Source organism: Chrysochloris asiatica, unplaced genomic scaffold (assembly GCF_000296735.1).
Source record: "Chrysochloris asiatica unplaced genomic scaffold, ChrAsi1.0 scaffold00412, whole genome shotgun sequence".
In the NCBI taxonomy this organism is placed as follows: Eukaryota; Metazoa; Chordata; class Mammalia; order Afrosoricida; family Chrysochloridae; genus Chrysochloris; species Chrysochloris asiatica.
The window spans coordinates 1587605-1605571 of record NW_006408930.1 but is presented as its reverse complement, the minus strand read 5'-3'; the positions used below and the strand labels follow the sequence as shown (position 1 = coordinate 1605571).

Here is a 17967-nt window from a genome sequence, read left to right as displayed (position 1 = left end):
CTACAAAGGCAAGAAGTGACTGGCTTACAAGCTTTCAAGAGGGAACCTGGTGCTAGGGAGCATGGCAGAAGACAGAATCTCCAGTAGGTACTATTCAATCTGTCTGGGCAGAAGACAGAATCTCCAGTAGGAGATACAGATGGGTAACTCGTGATACTGTAGGGAATAATGCTTATCAGGACGGATTATAAGGGTTGGAAATGCAAAAGTAGAAGTTTTGTAACAAGGAAGGGAGTGCTTAATTCTCCAGGATAGGAGCGGAGGCCTCTGGGACCAACAATGGAGAAGAGCCGAGAGCGGGACCCTACCCAGAGAAACAGAGATGCCTGAGCTAGAGACAGAGATGATGACGTGGAGTGATGAAGCCACTGGGGACCTTGGACCCAGAGAGGGAAAGGGTCTGTGAGCCGAAAAGTGGGGGGAGAAGGGGGAAGTGTAGGGGGTGGGTTTCTGGGATATACCCTTTGGGTGGTTGATGATGCATGGAGGGGATTGGAACCATGGCAGTGAGATGATATACGATGGAATGAATGTAAAACTAAAGTTCTCCCCTGTAAACTATCATATAATTTTCAGTAAAACATTACAAAAAAAAAAAGTACTACATACTGTTAGAAGAACAAACAAATCTATGTTGAAAGAAGTACAGCCAGAATGTTCCTTAGAAGCCAGGATGACAAGACTGTCTCTCATACTTCAGACATAATCTCAGGAGGGACCAGTCCCTGAAGAAGGATATCATGCTTGGTAAAGTGGAGGGTCAGCGAACAAGAGGAAGATCCCAAAAAAAAGGTAGACTGGCATAGTGGCAGCAGCAATGGGCTCAAGCTTAATAATGATTGTGAGGATGGCAGAGGATTGGGCAGTATTTCATTCTATTGTACACTGGGTCATTGTGAATTGGAACTGGCACCTAACAACAACAGCAGCAGTCCTTGTTGCTATCCTCTGTGTAGAGATCAGAGTCCTGCTGAATCAAGCACAGATCTCCCACTATATTTCTTAATGTACATATGATGGGTTCAGGAAACTAGACTGTCCCAGAATCTGATAGTAGTTTTCATTCATGGTAACAATACAAAGGTTCTTCCAAAACACATGAGTTCAATATTAAAAAGGTATCTGGTCTGGTAAAAAGTATAAATAACTGGAGCTGTGGGCTGCAGTATCTTTGCCCACCAGCTGACCTGAGTCTATAGTGAGTCTCCCACAGCCCTCAGAGACAGTGGAAGTCAACAAGTGTCCAATGATCTTTTTCCAGTAGTAGCATTTGGGGCAAAAAAAAAAAAAAAAAAAATCATAGAGGTGTGTTAAGTTACTCCGTTTCCCAGTAAAATGCAGAAAGAATGCAGTGGTCATTATGCCATTTTTCTGTGACCTTAGCATCTCTGGAACTCAATGGCCCTGCAATGCACAGAGCTGCCTCATCAAATGCCTATATGCAGTAGTGTTCCATGCACGCTCCTATTCTCTCTCCCACCCCACCTATGTGGGCCACAGCACACCCTGCAAAGGCTGGGCAGATATTCACGTGCACCTGTTCACCATCCTGGCTTTTGACTCTCTGTCTGGAACCCAGTCCTGCAAAGGCCTCAAAGGATACCTCCCTCTGCCTGCCTGCCCACAACTCCCTCTGCTATGAGCCTTTGCCCTCTGTGATGGAAGTCCCCTGCTCCGTGGTGTGGGTGAGGCCACAGAGGACAGACCCCATGCACTGGTACTAACAGATGGGTCTGGAGAGAAGATAGAGTCCTCATTCCAGCCGACGGGGCCACAGAAGGTCTTGAAAGTCTCACTGTTCTGCTTGTGCTTCTCAATGGTGGTTCTGATGACCTGGAAGAAGGTGACAGCGTCAGGTGGCATGTCTAGGGAGGGGGCAGGGATGTGTATGTCCTATCCCTGAGAACTACACACCCATAGGGTTATTTTATCTCACCCCTGACCTGAGATGTCACATTTCAGTCCTATTCTCAGATGGGACATTAGATCTCAGGAATATGAATCAAGGCCTTTGGCCTTGGCTAGCCAACAAGGAGCTAGGGGCCAAGCTGAGGCCAGTAGGCCAAGTCCCTCACCCTGCTGTCACACCAATATGCTGTGTCCCTATTTCTGCCAGGGTCCCAGGGCTGAAAGTAGACTGTTTCTGGGGACAGTCTGTGCTGGCAACTTCCCAGCTCACAGAAAACCACATCCATGTTCCTGAGATGTTCCTAATCTCTGAATTTTCTTTGACTTTCTTCTCACCTGGATATTTCCATTCTATGAATTCTGAAAGCTAGGGCTACTTTAACAATTAGCATGTGTCCACTAAGGCCATAGGACTTAATCAACATGGGTCTGATTATGACTGCAACCCAGGGCTAGGTGAACTCATCTCTGACCCAGCACCCAACCCTGAGCAGGCATGAGGTGATGTGTATAGGGGAAGAAGAAAGCAGGAGTCTTGCACTCTGCCTCCTTCCCTGCTACACCACTCCCCAACCTCTAGCCATCACAGGGCTCAAGCCACCCTAGCAGACCAGGATGTAGTTTCTTAAGGGTCCTCTGCACCCCTTATGCTGGTACTGAGTCATCCTAAAAAAACAGGGTTTTCTTGGTTCTCTCTGGGTGTTCTCTATCTCCCTGTCAATACATCTCCATACACCCCAAAAGTATGTTCCTGCGAGTCAAGTTGCTAGAACTGGGTGGGGGACATAGCTGCTATGCCCTCTTTGAATGGACTGTTGAACCCTCGAAAGGCATTGGGAAGGTTTTTCTAGGAAGGTTCCTGACCAAGACAACTTACATCTGCCCCTTAAAGAGAAATACTCAGCCTGCTGGCCTCTAGCTCCTTCTATTCTTGCTTGAGAGAATCGGTGGTTACCTCAAACAAGCTAATGGAAGGCTTCTGAGTCTGAAGGGACTTCTGAAGAAGATCCTGGTACAGCACCACTGCAAAGCTAGGCAGATGGGGCTAATAGGACTAAGGTCACTTGGACCCCATCTCTGCTCCAACATGACAAGAACAAGGGGCTCAATCACCTGCCCACTGGATTACTCTAAACTTTAGAAGATTTACCTGAATCCATTCGTTCTTCTCTTCCTCTGTTCTATAGAAACAAAAATAGTATTTTCTTAACTCGGACGTTAATTATAAACAAGCAAACTGATTATCAGTCTGTACTTGAGCATACATTGAGCTCAATACAATAAGGGCCGTTTTGTCGCTTGCTGCCATGTTGTGTAGCTTTTACCTGACATCGAATGTAAATCAATGCCCCCCTGTAGTGCCCAGTACCTTCTTGGTGGTGGTGGTAGGGAGAGAGAAGAGTTTGCCCATACACTGCCAGTCAGAATACAACCAAGTATCTCTTTCAGAGACAGCTTGACCATAACCATCACAATTTAAAACTCACATCCTACACATTGACCAGCAACTCTACATAACAACTTTGTCTTATTGACACATATGCACAGAGACCTATGTGCAAGCATGACATCGGCTTTGGCACTGTTGGCAGTAACAAGGCTAAGGAAGCCAGACACCAGTAGATGGGTAAATGTTTGTAATGGGGAATTGTGTGGCTTTACGAAAAGATGCTTAGGTATGTAATGATTTCTGATAAGCTTAATTGAAAAAAAAAAAGCAAAATGCTGTACAGGCTGTATAGTAAACTGCAATTTGTGATAAAGAAATAGATATGTATGTATGCACATAAGAAATTCTGGAAGAATACTTAATAGCTAGTCAGTTGGGGAAAAGGAAATACAGTAGGTGGACAGAGGCTTTGCTGCATTCTCCTTCTTGTTATTGTTGTTAAGTGACGCCAACTGACTTCTGACTCATAGCAATCCTGTATACAGTTTCTAAGGAGTGGCTGGTGAGTTTGAATTGCCAACCCTGCGGTTCAAACCAACATTGCAATCTAGTGCATTAAACCCACAGTGCCACACCAGGACTCCTTAGTACTGTTAATTTTTAAATCATGACTGTATGAGTAAATTAATTAACAAAATGAATGAGTAAATAAGAACACATTGCAGTTATTATGTTTAGAAAATGAAGAAAGATGTCAAAACATCAGACATTTAGAAACAGACTGTGCCCTACCGAGTTTGTAGCTCCAAGGACCTTTTCTTTCCGGTTATTAGAAATGTATGTGCTGCATTTGGCTTGAGAATATCCTGTACCTAAAGAGACAATTAAAAAAAAACCACACAAGCAGTCATGTTATCCATTGTCTTCAATCCAGCATCACTTCTCTCTAACCTAGAACTCTTCTCTGAGAAGGTAGAGAGGAGCCTGTGCCCCAATGGGCCCAGAGGTCTGCCGAAACCGAATGCCTTGACTCAGACCATACTGTCACATTTCAGCAACATGGATGACATGCTTTGAGCTGTGCAAGCATTCTCATTCTCCTTTTCCTCCAACATAAGCTGCTGTAATGGGAAAGGAAGGAGACCATCCATCCCCAACACACTCAAGACCAGGTTTTCTCATCCTTTGTATTTGAAACTCTTCCCATCAAGACCTGATCTTCAAGGCCCACCTGTGATGATGCTGTTTCCTCAGGGAAATGTCCTCAACTGGCACCTAGACAAACCAAACATATCCCCACCATGGCATCAGACAGGCACTGTCTCTCCATAGTACTCACCCCTTCTGCCCTTTGAGACTGTTTTCAAATTTTTGTTTTATTAAAATTAGAATCATCTTTATTTTCTTCACACTTCTATTTTCTAAATTCCCTGCAGAAACATGTATTACTTCTTTGGTTGGTGTTGTTGTTGAGAATTGGCACAGCAAAAGTCTACAATAAAAGTTTCTACATGGACATTGTGACACTGATTACATTCTCCAACGTGTGTAACTATTCTCATCATCGTTCTTTTAATTGTTCCTTCCCCATTAACATAAGCTCAGCCCTCTAATCTTTAGAGCTGCTGTTGTCAATTTGATCCTATATTGTTGTTGTGAAGTGCCATCAAGTCAATTCCGACCCATAGCAACCCTGTAGAGGGTTTCCAAGGAGCAGCTGGTGAGCTTGAACCACCGACCTTACAGTCCAAATTACTTTGCAGTCTGATGCATTAGCCCACAGCGCCACACCAGGAGGCTTTGATCCCATATTGTTGTTAAGTGCCGTTGAGTTGATTCCGACCCATAGCAACCCTGTAGAGGGTTTCTGAGGAGCAGCTGGTGAGCTTGAACTGCCAACCTTGCAGTGCAAACGGCTTTGCAATCTGGCGCATTAACCCACAGCACCACACCAGGACTAATACTTATAAAAAGAGCACAATGCTCAAGGCTTACTTCAGTTAAACTATTGTTTGGTTTTAAGACGAATTCAATGGGTAGTTTGGTTTAAGGATTAAAGATTATTTCAGGGCAATAGTTCAGGGGTTCCTCTATTCTCCATGGCCTCAGAAACTCTGGAATCCATGAGAATTTGAAATTCTGTTCTACATTTTTCCCTTTTGGTCCGAATTCTTTTATAGAATCAAACTGTTCAGTGCTATCCAGTTTGTTTGGTCTCATGACAAAGGAGACAACTGTTCATCATGGCAATTAGCCACATATTTCATATCTTTCTCCTATTCCTGATTCTCTTTCTTCTTCCACTTTTACCAATAATTGGCCAAATGTTGTTGTTGTTATGTGCCGCGGAGTTGGTTCCGGCTCATAGTGACCCTGTATAGGGTTTCCAAGGCTGTAAATCTTTACGGGAGCAGAAAGCCTCATCTTTCTCCCATGGAACAGCTGGTAGTTTCGAACTGCTGACCTTGCGGTTTGTGGCCCTATTCGTAACCACTACGCTACCAGAGCTCCTTAATAGAGGCCAATTATTCCTCGAATAATTGTTTGCAAGCTTTTCAGACCCCCAGACATGACACAATGAACTAGGTTGTCCCATGAACAATGACCTTAAACCTCCAAACCAAGAAATCAAACCCCATCAGATGTTTGGCTGTGCATAAGCATCTCAACAGATACTCTTTTTGTTGCTATTGTAAATATATCTATCACACAAGTTTTTTTTACCGATTTCCTTTTTACAGGCATACAACTTATTGGTTGCACAATTGCAATTGTGCAACTCTATGTTGAAGACTGTTTTACAGGAAGAAGGGAATCCCCACCATTTTGCAGACATTGCTGAGTTCACTAGTACAGTGCTATGCTATGACCTTTACCCCATGCCTCTCTATTTGTTAGGGGTGGGGTAGAGATGAAGGTGGGGTTGGATAGATGCTCACATACTCAACACACTACCTGCAGTGCACCTATCACCCTATGATCCACTGGGGAAAAAAGGGCACTACCCAGCAATAGATGATCACTCCAGCATGTCCTGACTTCAAATATCAGAGCTGATGAAATACAGTCATTTCCTTATTAACCACATCCTCACTTCACAAGACTAGTGTAAAGTATAGAACCCTTTTACAGTAAACAATTTGGGCTCTGGTCTGGGTTCCTGAGCACCTGACCACATCTGAGGTAGACTAAATAGACCAAGAAGGACCACCTGGGAACCTGATGCTAATTAAGTCTCTTTGGAAGACTTGCAGGATTGGGGGAAGGGTAAGTGGAGCTTCCTGTGTATTCCTGGGAATGTCTCCTGGGGGCATGGAAGTTCTGTGCTGAGACCCCCTCCCAGACTTCACCCTATTTGTTTGTATCTTTTTAATGCTAGATTAAAGATTACCCTTTCCTGCAGTTTGTGAGTCCTTTCAACAGATTATGTTGTTAAGTGTTACTGAGTCAGTTCCGACTCATAATGACCCTGTATAGGGTTTTTGAAGCTGTTGATCTTTATGGGAGTAGAAAGCCTCATCTTTCTCTCAAGGAGTGGCTAGAGGGTTTGAATCTCCGATCTTGCATTTAGCAGTCCAGTGATTATCCCACAGCACCACACCAAGAGTCCTCAATAGGGTTATAGTACCTAGAAACAGAGGAGGAGCTGGTGCCTGCTGACCTAGCCCTGGTGAAGGAGAATGACAGAGAGAGTTGTATGGATCAACTGGGGTCTGTACTAAAGCGAAGGAAGGCTGACTTGCCTAAGCGATGCAGTTCAAGTGTGAAGAGAGATTTATTATCCACCAAATTTTTGATATCAGAGGTGAATAATCTTGTCCTCCTTGGGCTAGTTTGGCATATATTGGTGTCAGTAAAAGGTGAGATTCACTAGAGAGCAATGTCTCATGAAGCAACCATAAAGCAAAGCAGCAGAGGTATGGTTCCTAGGGCTCTCAGCCTGGCTGCCCATCAGCACCACTGGTAGGGAAAGTATATTACTGACTCCTCACTCATGTGGCACCTCGGGTGGGGTCACCACCTGAGGGCTTCTCCAATAACTGCAAGGTTGAGAACTTCTGCATTAACACATAAAATTAATGTCGAGAGACACTAGAGAAATAGTTTCTTCTACCTCTGAAAAAGGTGTTTGGTTTTTTTTCTCTAGCTAGTCATTATTTTTTAATGGTCTTTCTTAACCTAGATTCAGAAAATTTTCATGTGAGAAGAGATTTCTTTGTGTCTCTGATGCAAACCTCTACTTTTTGAGATAGTTTAGCAGACATTTTTGAGGTGCCCATGAATCCAAAGTTATTACCAACAGGAGATGGGGACCAAATGTGTACCCTGTGACCCAACCCATGAAACCCTGCCAGCAAGTTCATGAGACAGAGCAACAAAGCTTATGATACACAGGAGAGGACCCAGAAGGTCAGGCACACACGAGCCACTACTAGCTAGAGACCTTAACAAGTCCCTTCAGCCCCCAAGCTTCACCTTCAGATCAATAGGCCAGGAGTACTAACTCAGTGGCCAGCTGCACACATATAGACACTCAGGAGATGTGCCCTAGGCTATGCTGACTCTTGTCTCTAACAACCTCCTGTATTTGCATGTTGAGTCATGGTGTGGGGCTGTGAGTTAATGTGCTGAACTGCAAAGATGGTTAGAACTGCAAGGGAGGTTCAAGTTCACCAACTGCTCCTTGGAAACCCTATACAGGGTAGCTATGGGTCAGAACTGACTTGATGGCACTTAACAACAACAACAACAACATCCGTTGAATACCAGGCCACAGTGCACTGGCAGGTTAATAGTTTGGGGTCAACTAGAGAAGCAAAGAGAACCTCAGCAAGTCCCTGAACGCCAGTGCTAAGACAGAATGGAAGTTGGTCCAGGCCACACGGCATTTAAAGGTAAAGTCTGAGGCTCAGCAGAGTCCGTGCAAGGTGCCAGGTCACATGACTGGAGAGTGCTGCAATGGCAGGACACCCAGGTGTTGTGTAGGGAGAAGGGGCTCACCCACCTGGAGACCCGAAATGTCCATCTTCTCCCGGACACTGAACTTCTGGCCCATGAGCCTCAGCTTGGGTACACAGTAAAGGATCATGCTGTTGAACTGTAGGAGGAAGGTACAGGTCAGCATGGCAGGTGCATGTCCAGTTGTGTGAAGAAATGTGGCCCTGTGAGACTTAGGAAGGGCTTTGGGACAGTGCCTGAGATGAATACCAGTGGTTGCAGCAAGAGAGGAAGTGGAAGAGCCCTGTGGCGGTGAACTCTGTGTTGAGAGATATGGAGTATGAGCCTCTACAGCCAGGGGCTCTACACCAAGGGACCACAACTGGGGACTCACCAGGAAGAGATAACGTTCCTGGGTGGTTCCATTCTTGGCTGACAGCTTCTGGATGTGGCCTTCTTTGATGAACTCATTGGCTGGGTTGACAATGTCTTCTTCTCCACCCAGTTGCTCATACACCTCTAAGAGCTTATGCATTTTCTCCTGCAAGAGACAGAAGAATCAGGCAGTTCTGTGTTCATGAGGAACAAGATCCTGATGGAGACAGAGGTGAATAGAATGCTGCTCTGTAACCAGGACCCAAAACCATGATAGGGCCAACTAGAGAACGAACAAAATTTCACCATGAGGAGAAAAACAATAATAAAATAATAATAGCTAGCATCATTGCTAGGGGTCAGGCCCTGATTCACACATGGGGTCCTTACATGGGGAGATCTTACTTAGACAGAGAGCGTTTCTTATTGTCTTTCTTTAGAGAGAGACCTGAGGTCAAAGTAACATCTTGCTTTCCTTCCCTGTTTTCTCTGTGAAAAACAACAGTGCATGAATAATAGTAAAGCAGTGACTACCAGGTCGCAGACTTCTGAGGATAGGACCACTGGTTCCCTGTGATGTTGATGTCACTGGCATTGAGGTGAGGCTCAAGAGCTCCCAGGACAGACCTACTCAGGGCTCTGCAGGTCCTCAGATATGGCTATGTACATACCAAGAATGTGACACTATCGTATCACCCTTTATGCCTCTCTCTGTCCTTAGTTCTGATCTTGGCCCATGAGATCCTAGTGAAGCTTTACTGAATGAATGAATGAATGAATGAATAGCTGAGTGAGTAAATGATGATAACAGTAAGATAAGATAGCATTGATAGTAATACTTATTGTACCAGGTTGTGTTCTAAGCACTTTATGTTTGTTGTTGTTAAGTGCTGTGGAGTCAGTTTCCAATCATAGCGACCCTATATAGGGATTCCAAGAAGTGGCTTGTGGTTTTGAGCCACTGACCTTGCAGTTAGCAGTCCAGTGCTTATCCTACAGTGCCACACCAGGACTCCCAAGCCCTTTCTTTAGGCAACTCATGTAATCCCCACAATGAAAGTAATTGAACCCTCACAATGAGATCAGTTCTGTTGTGTTTCTATTTTACACATGGGGAGAAGGTGAGGCACAGAGCAATACATAACTTACCAGAGACCACACAGCTAGCAGGTAGCAGGTCTGCTGGTCTGAGACTAAGTCTCTATGCTGATCTAGAAGACTGATGATGGAATGCCCATATGCCACCCTCAAGCTATGCTGTGTGCCTGGCCCTGCTGTCAGAAGCCTGCTTCTGAACTCACCATCTTCCGAATGGCTGCATTGGAGTGGTTTGCTGCAGTGGAGATGAGCTCCAAGGACTCTACAGAGAAGAAGACAGTAGAGTTAGCCTCCAGGACTGCATCCTTACCCAGGAGGGCCTGTAGAGATCTCTTTTCTAGAGTTCCAGCATCTGGTCCTTCCTGTACAGAGACCCCTCCTGGCTCTCAGACTTTTCCCCATGAGGACTTAGGCTGCTCAAGAACTTGACCAGGAGAGAAAATGTAGCGCCATTTGGCTCATGGAGGGTGGGGCCAGCAGCTAGAAGCTAGCAGTTCTTCTGCCGAGGCCTTAATTGCCTTTGGACCAGGAGCAACCCCCACAATTCCAATTCTTGCATCTTATGCTCTGGGAGCAAGGGGTGGACAGCTCTCACAGTTCCTTCCCCAGAACCAATGTCTACCTCTCACACTTCAAGTCTAAATCTCTTCTTGAGTCATGTTTAAAGGCACTTGGATCTGTCTGTGTGTGTGTGAGTTTCCATGGCTTGCTGAACTAGACTTAGGTTTTCTAGAAAAGCTGTTTATACATCACTGAGGCCCAGTGTTCTCCCAGAGATCCCCTGCCTGGTGGCCCAGTCCCAGCTTACTCTCTGCATCTCTCCGGTCAGGAGCATCTTCTGGGAGCCTCTTCAGGTAGTCTTTGAGCAACAACTCGTAGCGGGGAACCCTTTGTACTGGCTCCAGCATGTGGTGCTGCAGTGTCAGGTTCCCGCACACCTCCTGCTTCTGTGAGAGAGCCCAAGGCAGTGCAAGGGGTCAGTTCATACCCAGGATATGTACCCCTGATCCTTGGGAAAGAGTATTCTAAGTCTGAGGCATTTGAAATCATTAAAATGATTGACATAGGGTGAATTGTACTCTATTTTGTTCTATGCTTCTGCTTTTCACAGTATATGACCCATGTTCACTTGTGACAAAAACAAATTTTTCTGCAACATTCTATGGTGGCCCATATAGATTGTTACAAGAGTCAGCTCTGAAGTACAAGAAACTGAGGCTACAGTTGAGTATCCTGGCAAATAGAAATTCTTGATTAATGAGTCTTACAAAGCATGTTGAATATCAGCCAATCAAATGTATCTCCATACTTATTCCTAACTCTGTTCAGAGTTTTGAAAAATTGACATGACCTTATGTTCCCTCTTTGGAAAGCCATTTTGAATTTTCATTTTAATGCTTCCTGTTTTGCGAATCTTTGAATCTGAATAAAACTTTTATTTTACAGAAGCTCTGCTTTATTTTTAACAACGATTTGGTGTCAGAAGTGGGACTGAAGAGACCAGCCTACAGCCTTGAAGCCCTCATCAAACATAGGTGAAGGATCTTGCTGAACTCTTTTAGGGTCTGTGTATCCAGGCTATTTGGTGAGTTTTCTCCAGTCTCAAGCTCTGTCTTCTTATGTTGTAACTGAGTTATGTTTTATTCAGAATTTGATTTCTGTCTGCAGATTTTGTCTATTTTTTTCACACAGTCATGGGTTCCACGGAGTCTAAGCCTGAATATTTCACTAGTGAATCTCCTGCTACGTATCCTGGAAAGGATGCTATTCTGTCTGAAATGCCATGTGCAAGTGACAATCTATCTCTTTTCCCTAAACTTCCTCTTGTGTTTCAGAAGCTCATTAAGGCCAATTGAAGGGCAAGAGAACAAATCCCCTTCTTTCCCTGATCTAAAACTGAATTAAGAGCAATAGCTAAGGAGTTCCCACAAACCAAAAAGTACTCTCACAAATTTAAAGAGGAATTCTGCATTTTAATTCAGGTTTACCAACCTGATCTGGCTGATCTATACCAGTTAATCATATGCTAGTTAGATCAAGAGAGGTACAAAATAGAACTCTTAAGCCACTTGGATAAGGATAACTCTATTATAGAAAAACAGTATTCTCTGTGTCCTCAACCTTGTTCACATCGCCTCCACAGATATGGGAAGAATACAGAGTGCACAACAACCAAAAGTTTAAATTGACCAAATGAAACAACTTCCCAGAATTTCTCAATACTCTCTAAGTTGGGAGGCAATTCAAGGGTTAATTCCTATAGTTTAGGAATTAATTAATAAAGTGCTAATAATACTAACCCATTTGTTGTTGTTGCTGCTGTTTTAAGTGCCATCGAGTCGGTTCCAACCCATAGCGACCCTGTACAGGGTTTCCGAGGCTGTAAATCTTTACGGGAGCAGAAAGCCTTGTCTTTTTCCCCATGGAGCGGTGGCTGGTAGTTTCGAACTGCTGACCTTAAGGTTCGCAGCCCGATTCGTAACCACTATGCCACCAGAGCTCCTAGGTGCTGTCAATTTGGTTCTGACTCATAGCAATCCTATGTATAACAGAACACTGCCTGGTCCTGTGTCATCCTCACAGTTGTTGTTACATCTGAGCTCATTGTTGCTGCCACTGTGCCAATCCATCTTGTTGAGATTCTTCCTCTTTCTCACTGACCCTATACTAGCCCATTGTTGTTGTTGTTGTAACTGCAGTCGAGTCAGTTCTGATCCATAGCGACCCTGTATAGGGTTTCCAAGGAGCAGCTAGTGAGCTTGAACTGCCAATCTTATAGTACAAACCAACTTTGCAGTCCAGCACATTAACCCACAGCGCCACACCAGGGCTCCATACTAGCCCATGTAATACCCCAATTATTACAAGTTAATAAACCTAATGAATAGAGTTAGAAATTTGCTCAAGACCTTAGGATCATCAACCGCCTGGTGAGTCCCTGATTTCGGGTAGTTAGATTGCCATCTTTTCCTATCTCAAACACCTCATGAGGCTAAGACCTTTACTTTAGTGGAATTATGTAGTGCTTTCTTTAGTATCCCAGTCTACCCTCATCATCAATATTGGTTTGCGTTCACTTAGGATGAACACCAGTATACTGGGATCATCATGCCTCAACCTTTATTTAATTTCCTCAAGTCTTACGAGCTGATTTACAGTATCAAGTGTTCCCAAATAATTTTCTCCTCATTCAGTATGTTGGTGATTTGCTACTTTTTTCCAAGAATCTTTTATACTGTGAAGAAAAATCTATTTAGGTGTTTAATTACCTGGCTGCTAAACAGCACAAAGCCTCTAAAGATAAACTTTAATTTGTTAAAACCCAAATTGCATATGTAGGCCATATTCTAATTTCACAGGGAATATACTGGACTTGAAACCATTAGTAGCTATCACTTGCCAAATAATAATAATAAAGTAAAATAAAACTACTTAGAGATATGGGGAATCTTTGAGGCTAGTGTTGTAACTGGATTCCATACTTTTCTTTGATTGCTCAATCACTCTATATTTTGCTTAATACAGAGAACCCAGAGTCTCAGCAATGGACTCCTGAGCAAATAGAACACGAGCTGGAAAAGACTCTAATAATCCCCTAGCTTTAAACCTATCCAGCTATGTCAAATTTAAAAAAAAAATTATTTGTTCATTAAAGAAATGAAAATAGTTTAGGAGTTCTAACTCAATCATATAAAAATCAGTAGAGACCTATTGGATATTAGAATCTCCCATTAGATCCTGTAACCAGAACCTATCTACCTTGTCTGAGTGTCTTTGAAGCCACTGCTGACATTGGTATGGAAAATTATTTAGATGTGCCCATCCCACATCCAATAGAATCCTTATTAAAATCTACTCTTAGTCAGATTTTTTCAGGTCCAAGCTAGCCAAGAACCTGAGGCCATATGCATATGAATGGATAAAATGGGTGTTGAAATAAAATTAGAAAATGTAATGTTTAAACAGGCTTTATGTAAAAGAATGAAGATAAATATGAAAATCTTTTTTTTTTTTAAAGATTTCTATGAAGAGGTCATGATCATCAGAATGTATTACATTGTATTTGACTGAGGAAAGGCTTCTCCTACTAGGTGTTCTAAAACAGACCTGAATGTATGAGAATGAATATTGGGTATTGTAAAAAACAGAGTGTAACTTGCTCTTCAAGGAGCTCTGGTAGCATAGTGGTTACGAATTGGGCTGTGAACCTTAAGGTCAGTAGTTTGAAACTACCAGCTGCTCCACAGGAGAACGATGAGGCATTCTGCTCCCGTAAAGATTTACAGCCTCAGAAACCCTGTACAGGGTCGCTATGAGTCGGAACTGACTCCACGGCACATAACAACAACTTGCTCTTCAGGCTTTACTTGATTGGATATGCTACATGAGAATTAGTAAGGATTGCTCATGCCCCATATTGGTTGGTTGTTGTTGTGCTTCAAGTTGGTTCCGACTCATAGTGACCCTGCACAGGGTTTCCAAGGAGTTGGTGGATTTGAACCACCAACTTTACAGTCAGCAGTCCAGTGCTTATCCTATAATACTATAATCAGGATTGTTGCTATTGTTGTTAAGTGCCATCAAGTTGGTTTCCCGTATAGTGTTTTCAAGGAGTGGCTAGTGAGTTTGAACTATCAGACTTGTGATTCAATTGATCTGTGGTCCAGGGCTTATCCTACAGTGCTACACTCAGGGTTTATGCTGAAAACCTGTGAACAAACAGGAGTTTTGCAATTGAGAAGCAATTGCTATTGGACTTTGATTGAGAAGCTGATTGAAGAAGGTAAACAAATTGTTGACTTACTGAAGGGGTGCCTATGTGGGGCACAATCCTATGGAAACTTGAGGAGTGCACTAAAGCAGGACTAGATAATGTCTATCAGAAGAACCCCCTTCCAGGACTAGACGTTAATGGAAACCGGTTGAGTAGATATTCTGGAATGATCACTTTAGGTGACCACCTGAGTTTATGAGCTGAGTGGAAGTAAGGGTGACGTAAAGATGAGCTGAGTCTGGGCATGTTCCTCTTGTACACTGTGAAGCACAAAATGCCACACTGGTAGGCCTGGAAGACTACATTTTGTGATGGATGCTGATGCTCAACATTCTAACTAGAACAGAAGATTCTTCAGACCAAGGAACATGCTTTTCTTCTCAGAATATTGGTTTGATTGTTGTTGTTGTTAAGTGCCTTTGAGTTGGTTTGGACTCACAGCGACCCTGTATAGGGTTTCCAAGGAGCAGCTGGTGAATTTGAATCACAAACCTTGAGTCTAGTGCATTATCCCACAGCACCACACCAGGACTCAGTTTTGATAGGAATAAGCAATTCAAACACTGGCTGTCTAAAACAGAGGAGTTGTATATAACTAAAGTCTGAGGGTTGGCTTACATATTTTTACATGTGTGGATTCATCTTCAGCACAAGGGGACAAGTGAGGATCCTCACTGGATAGATTCCTTTTCCTGATGATACCCTCTCAACTGCAAGTCTGTGATGGGTGGGGAAGACTGTGATGGTTGAACTGTGATTGTGAACAGGTGTGTAGGTGAGCAGGCTTTTGCAAGGCTGAGTATGTATTCTCTCTTGCTTGCTGCATGCTTACTTCCAACTTGCTAGGTCACCTTTATGTAACACTTTCGGGGATGACCTTGGAGGTCCAGGGCCCTGGCACCATGTCACCTTTGTTTGACAAAACTATGAAAGTATCTGCCTCCCTCTGGGGGTTTCAGAGACTCAAACCTGGCCCTGCCACTGCCCAAGGTTTCACCTCAGTGCATAACCCTTTAAAGAAAACTCTTATATTACCATTATGGAGTGGCCAACCTCCTTCAGTCTCTCAAACCCTTCAGGCAAATTTCAAGTTATTGGTTCATTCCCAGACAATTGGTGAGCCAGTCAGGAGACAAATGATATGGTTGATAAAAGAGACACATTTTCAGGGATAAACCTAGGACTAGATGTAGCCCATCCACTAGAGAGGTCTGGCCCTTGTAACTCTTAGGTTTGTGTGGACCATTGCTTATGGAGATACCCTGAAAATGCCAAGGTACATAGCATGATTGTGGGAAAGCATACCTCATAAGTGTGGGAAAGAGGCTAAGGGACTAGGAGTAGCACCTGGAACAAGGGTCGCCCTGCTGGATGGTTTGACTGACCACTGATTCTTAGTTTGTCATGAAAATGCCTGTGAGAACACTGCAGGAAGAGATACAGTTAGAAAAGGACAGGCAACAGTTGTGTGGGGCCATGAATGGACAGATGTTGTGAATATGTCACCTTCATGAACAGCTTGGACAGTTAGGTTGGTAAAAATGGAGATGGAGGAGGAAGCAGTTCAGGAAGGGCAAACAGCAAGCTAGAGCGTGAAGCATGAGTGAAAGAGTCTGGTTACTGAGGCTGCTTCCTCATCTGACTGTGTGGGGACTGGAGGTCTGGCTATGGCCTGGTGTTGCGTCAGCCCCTCCCTCTTGCTCAGGCCTTGGAGACAACTAGAGTGAATAGTGGGGAAGGAGACTCAGAACCCAGAGGGAATAACCAAATTGTAAACTCCTGACTTCCTTTCCATTTCCTTTCCTTCACCTTCCCCATTTTCCCCTTGCTCACTGAGAAGCACCAAGTCAGTGTCTGCAGCCAAAGTTAGTAAAAAGGAGCTTAGCTCTCATCATGGTGGGGTCAGACAGTGAATTATTTGCTGCATATACAAGAGCTGCATGCTTCTGAGCTGGAGGAAGTTGGGAGAGCTAGAGAGAAGGGGGTGTGAACTTTGGGGGTAAAAAACGGCTGAAGAAACCCTCTAGGAGAGCCGACAATCAAAAAGTCCCTTGAAAGCCCCCTGAGAGTAAGCTAAGACTCCAGTAGTTTCCAGAGAGGGCAGTAAAAGTGATAACAACCTACAGGAAAAGCTCATGCTGGAGTAATACCACTGCTCTTTGGGTCCTACTGAGGAAGTGCCCCTTGCCTCTGGAGGGTTCCCACCAGTCCTAGAGGTGGGTGGTGAAGTCACCTACAGGTCAGAGTCCTGCAGGGAGACCAAAGACCTCCTGTAGAAATCGTAATACATTGGTAAAGGACTAACAAACCATGAGTACTAACTCTAGTTAATAGCAAGGCAGAGTACACTCTTATCTTTGAAAACCATGAGAAGTTTCAAGACCACCTTCTTGGCACAATATAATCAAGGGGTGGGTTTTCTGTGGGAAAATTTCACCTAAAAATTCCAAGATAGTGGAATTTTCCCACAAACTTTTTAAAACTTCCTTTTATCTACAGAGCCCCACCATTTGCCATGGTATCCTGACAAGGGACCTGTTCTGTTTTCCCACTACTATCCATTGGAGTCATGGTGTGGCTCTGTAGGCTAAGCAGTGGACTGCTAATTATAAGGTCAGCAGTTCAAACCCACCAGCCACTCCTCAGAAAATCTACGCAAAGTCACTATGAGTCAGAACCAACTCAGTAGTACTTAACAACAACAATCCATCAGCTTCATTATTTGATGGCATCATGTTAACTGCTGAAGATGTTTCCCTGTTGTAAGATTGTCTAGCCACTGTAATCCCCTACTTACAGGAGAAAGTCTGGATTTTATATAAAGCCTCAGAAGGTACAGTGGCCAAGAATGTCAATCAAATTCCTAGTATCGTCTGGTTGGGTAATACCTATGTGTTGCCTAAAGTCATAGTTGATAAGATACAGGTTTACCCCACCCCTGGTGGTGGTGGTTATGTGCTGTGGAGTCGGCTCCAACCCATAGCGACCCTGTACAGGGTTTCCGAGGCTGTAAATCTTTATGGGAGCAGAACACCTCATCTTTCTCCCACGGAGCGGCTGGTAGTTTCGAACTGCTGACCTTGCGGTTCACAGCCCGATTCGTGACCACTAGGCTACCCCACCCCTAGTATGCCAGAAAAGATAAATCAAAAAAGCAAAACGTATCATAATCAAATTTTCAAAAATTTCCAAAAAACCAAAGACAAAGAAGGAATCCTAAAAGCAGTTCAGGAAAAGCAAAACATTACCTACAAAAGACAACCAATAAGACTAAGCTCATATTTCACAGCAGAAACCATGCAGGCAAGAAATAATGGTATGATATATATAAAATTCTAAAGGGAAAAGAATTACCAACCAAGAATTATATACCCAAGAAGAAAGATTGTCCCTCAAATATGACAGCAACACTAACATGTTTCTAGATAAACAAAGTAAGGGGATTCGTAAAAGCCAGACCCACCTTACTTTCAGATAAAGAACA

General features: G+C 43.7%; 1 protein-coding gene across 1 annotated transcript in view; it reads right to left on the bottom strand.

Annotated features, from left to right (window-relative positions):
* The window catches only part of FGD3 (FYVE, RhoGEF and PH domain containing 3), an 86321-nt gene that overhangs the window by 47613 nt on the left and 20741 nt on the right, over positions 1-17967 (bottom strand). The window contains exons 5-10 of the mRNA XM_006876775.1: positions 10518-10656; positions 9913-9971; positions 8631-8777; positions 8304-8396; positions 4091-4170; positions 3059-3089 (exon numbers count right to left, since the gene is read on the bottom strand). Coding sequence (XP_006876837.1) covers positions 3059-3089; positions 4091-4170; positions 8304-8396; positions 8631-8777; positions 9913-9971; positions 10518-10656 — 549 coding nt within the window. The remainder of the gene's footprint in view (positions 1-3058; positions 3090-4090; positions 4171-8303; positions 8397-8630; positions 8778-9912; positions 9972-10517; positions 10657-17967) is intronic.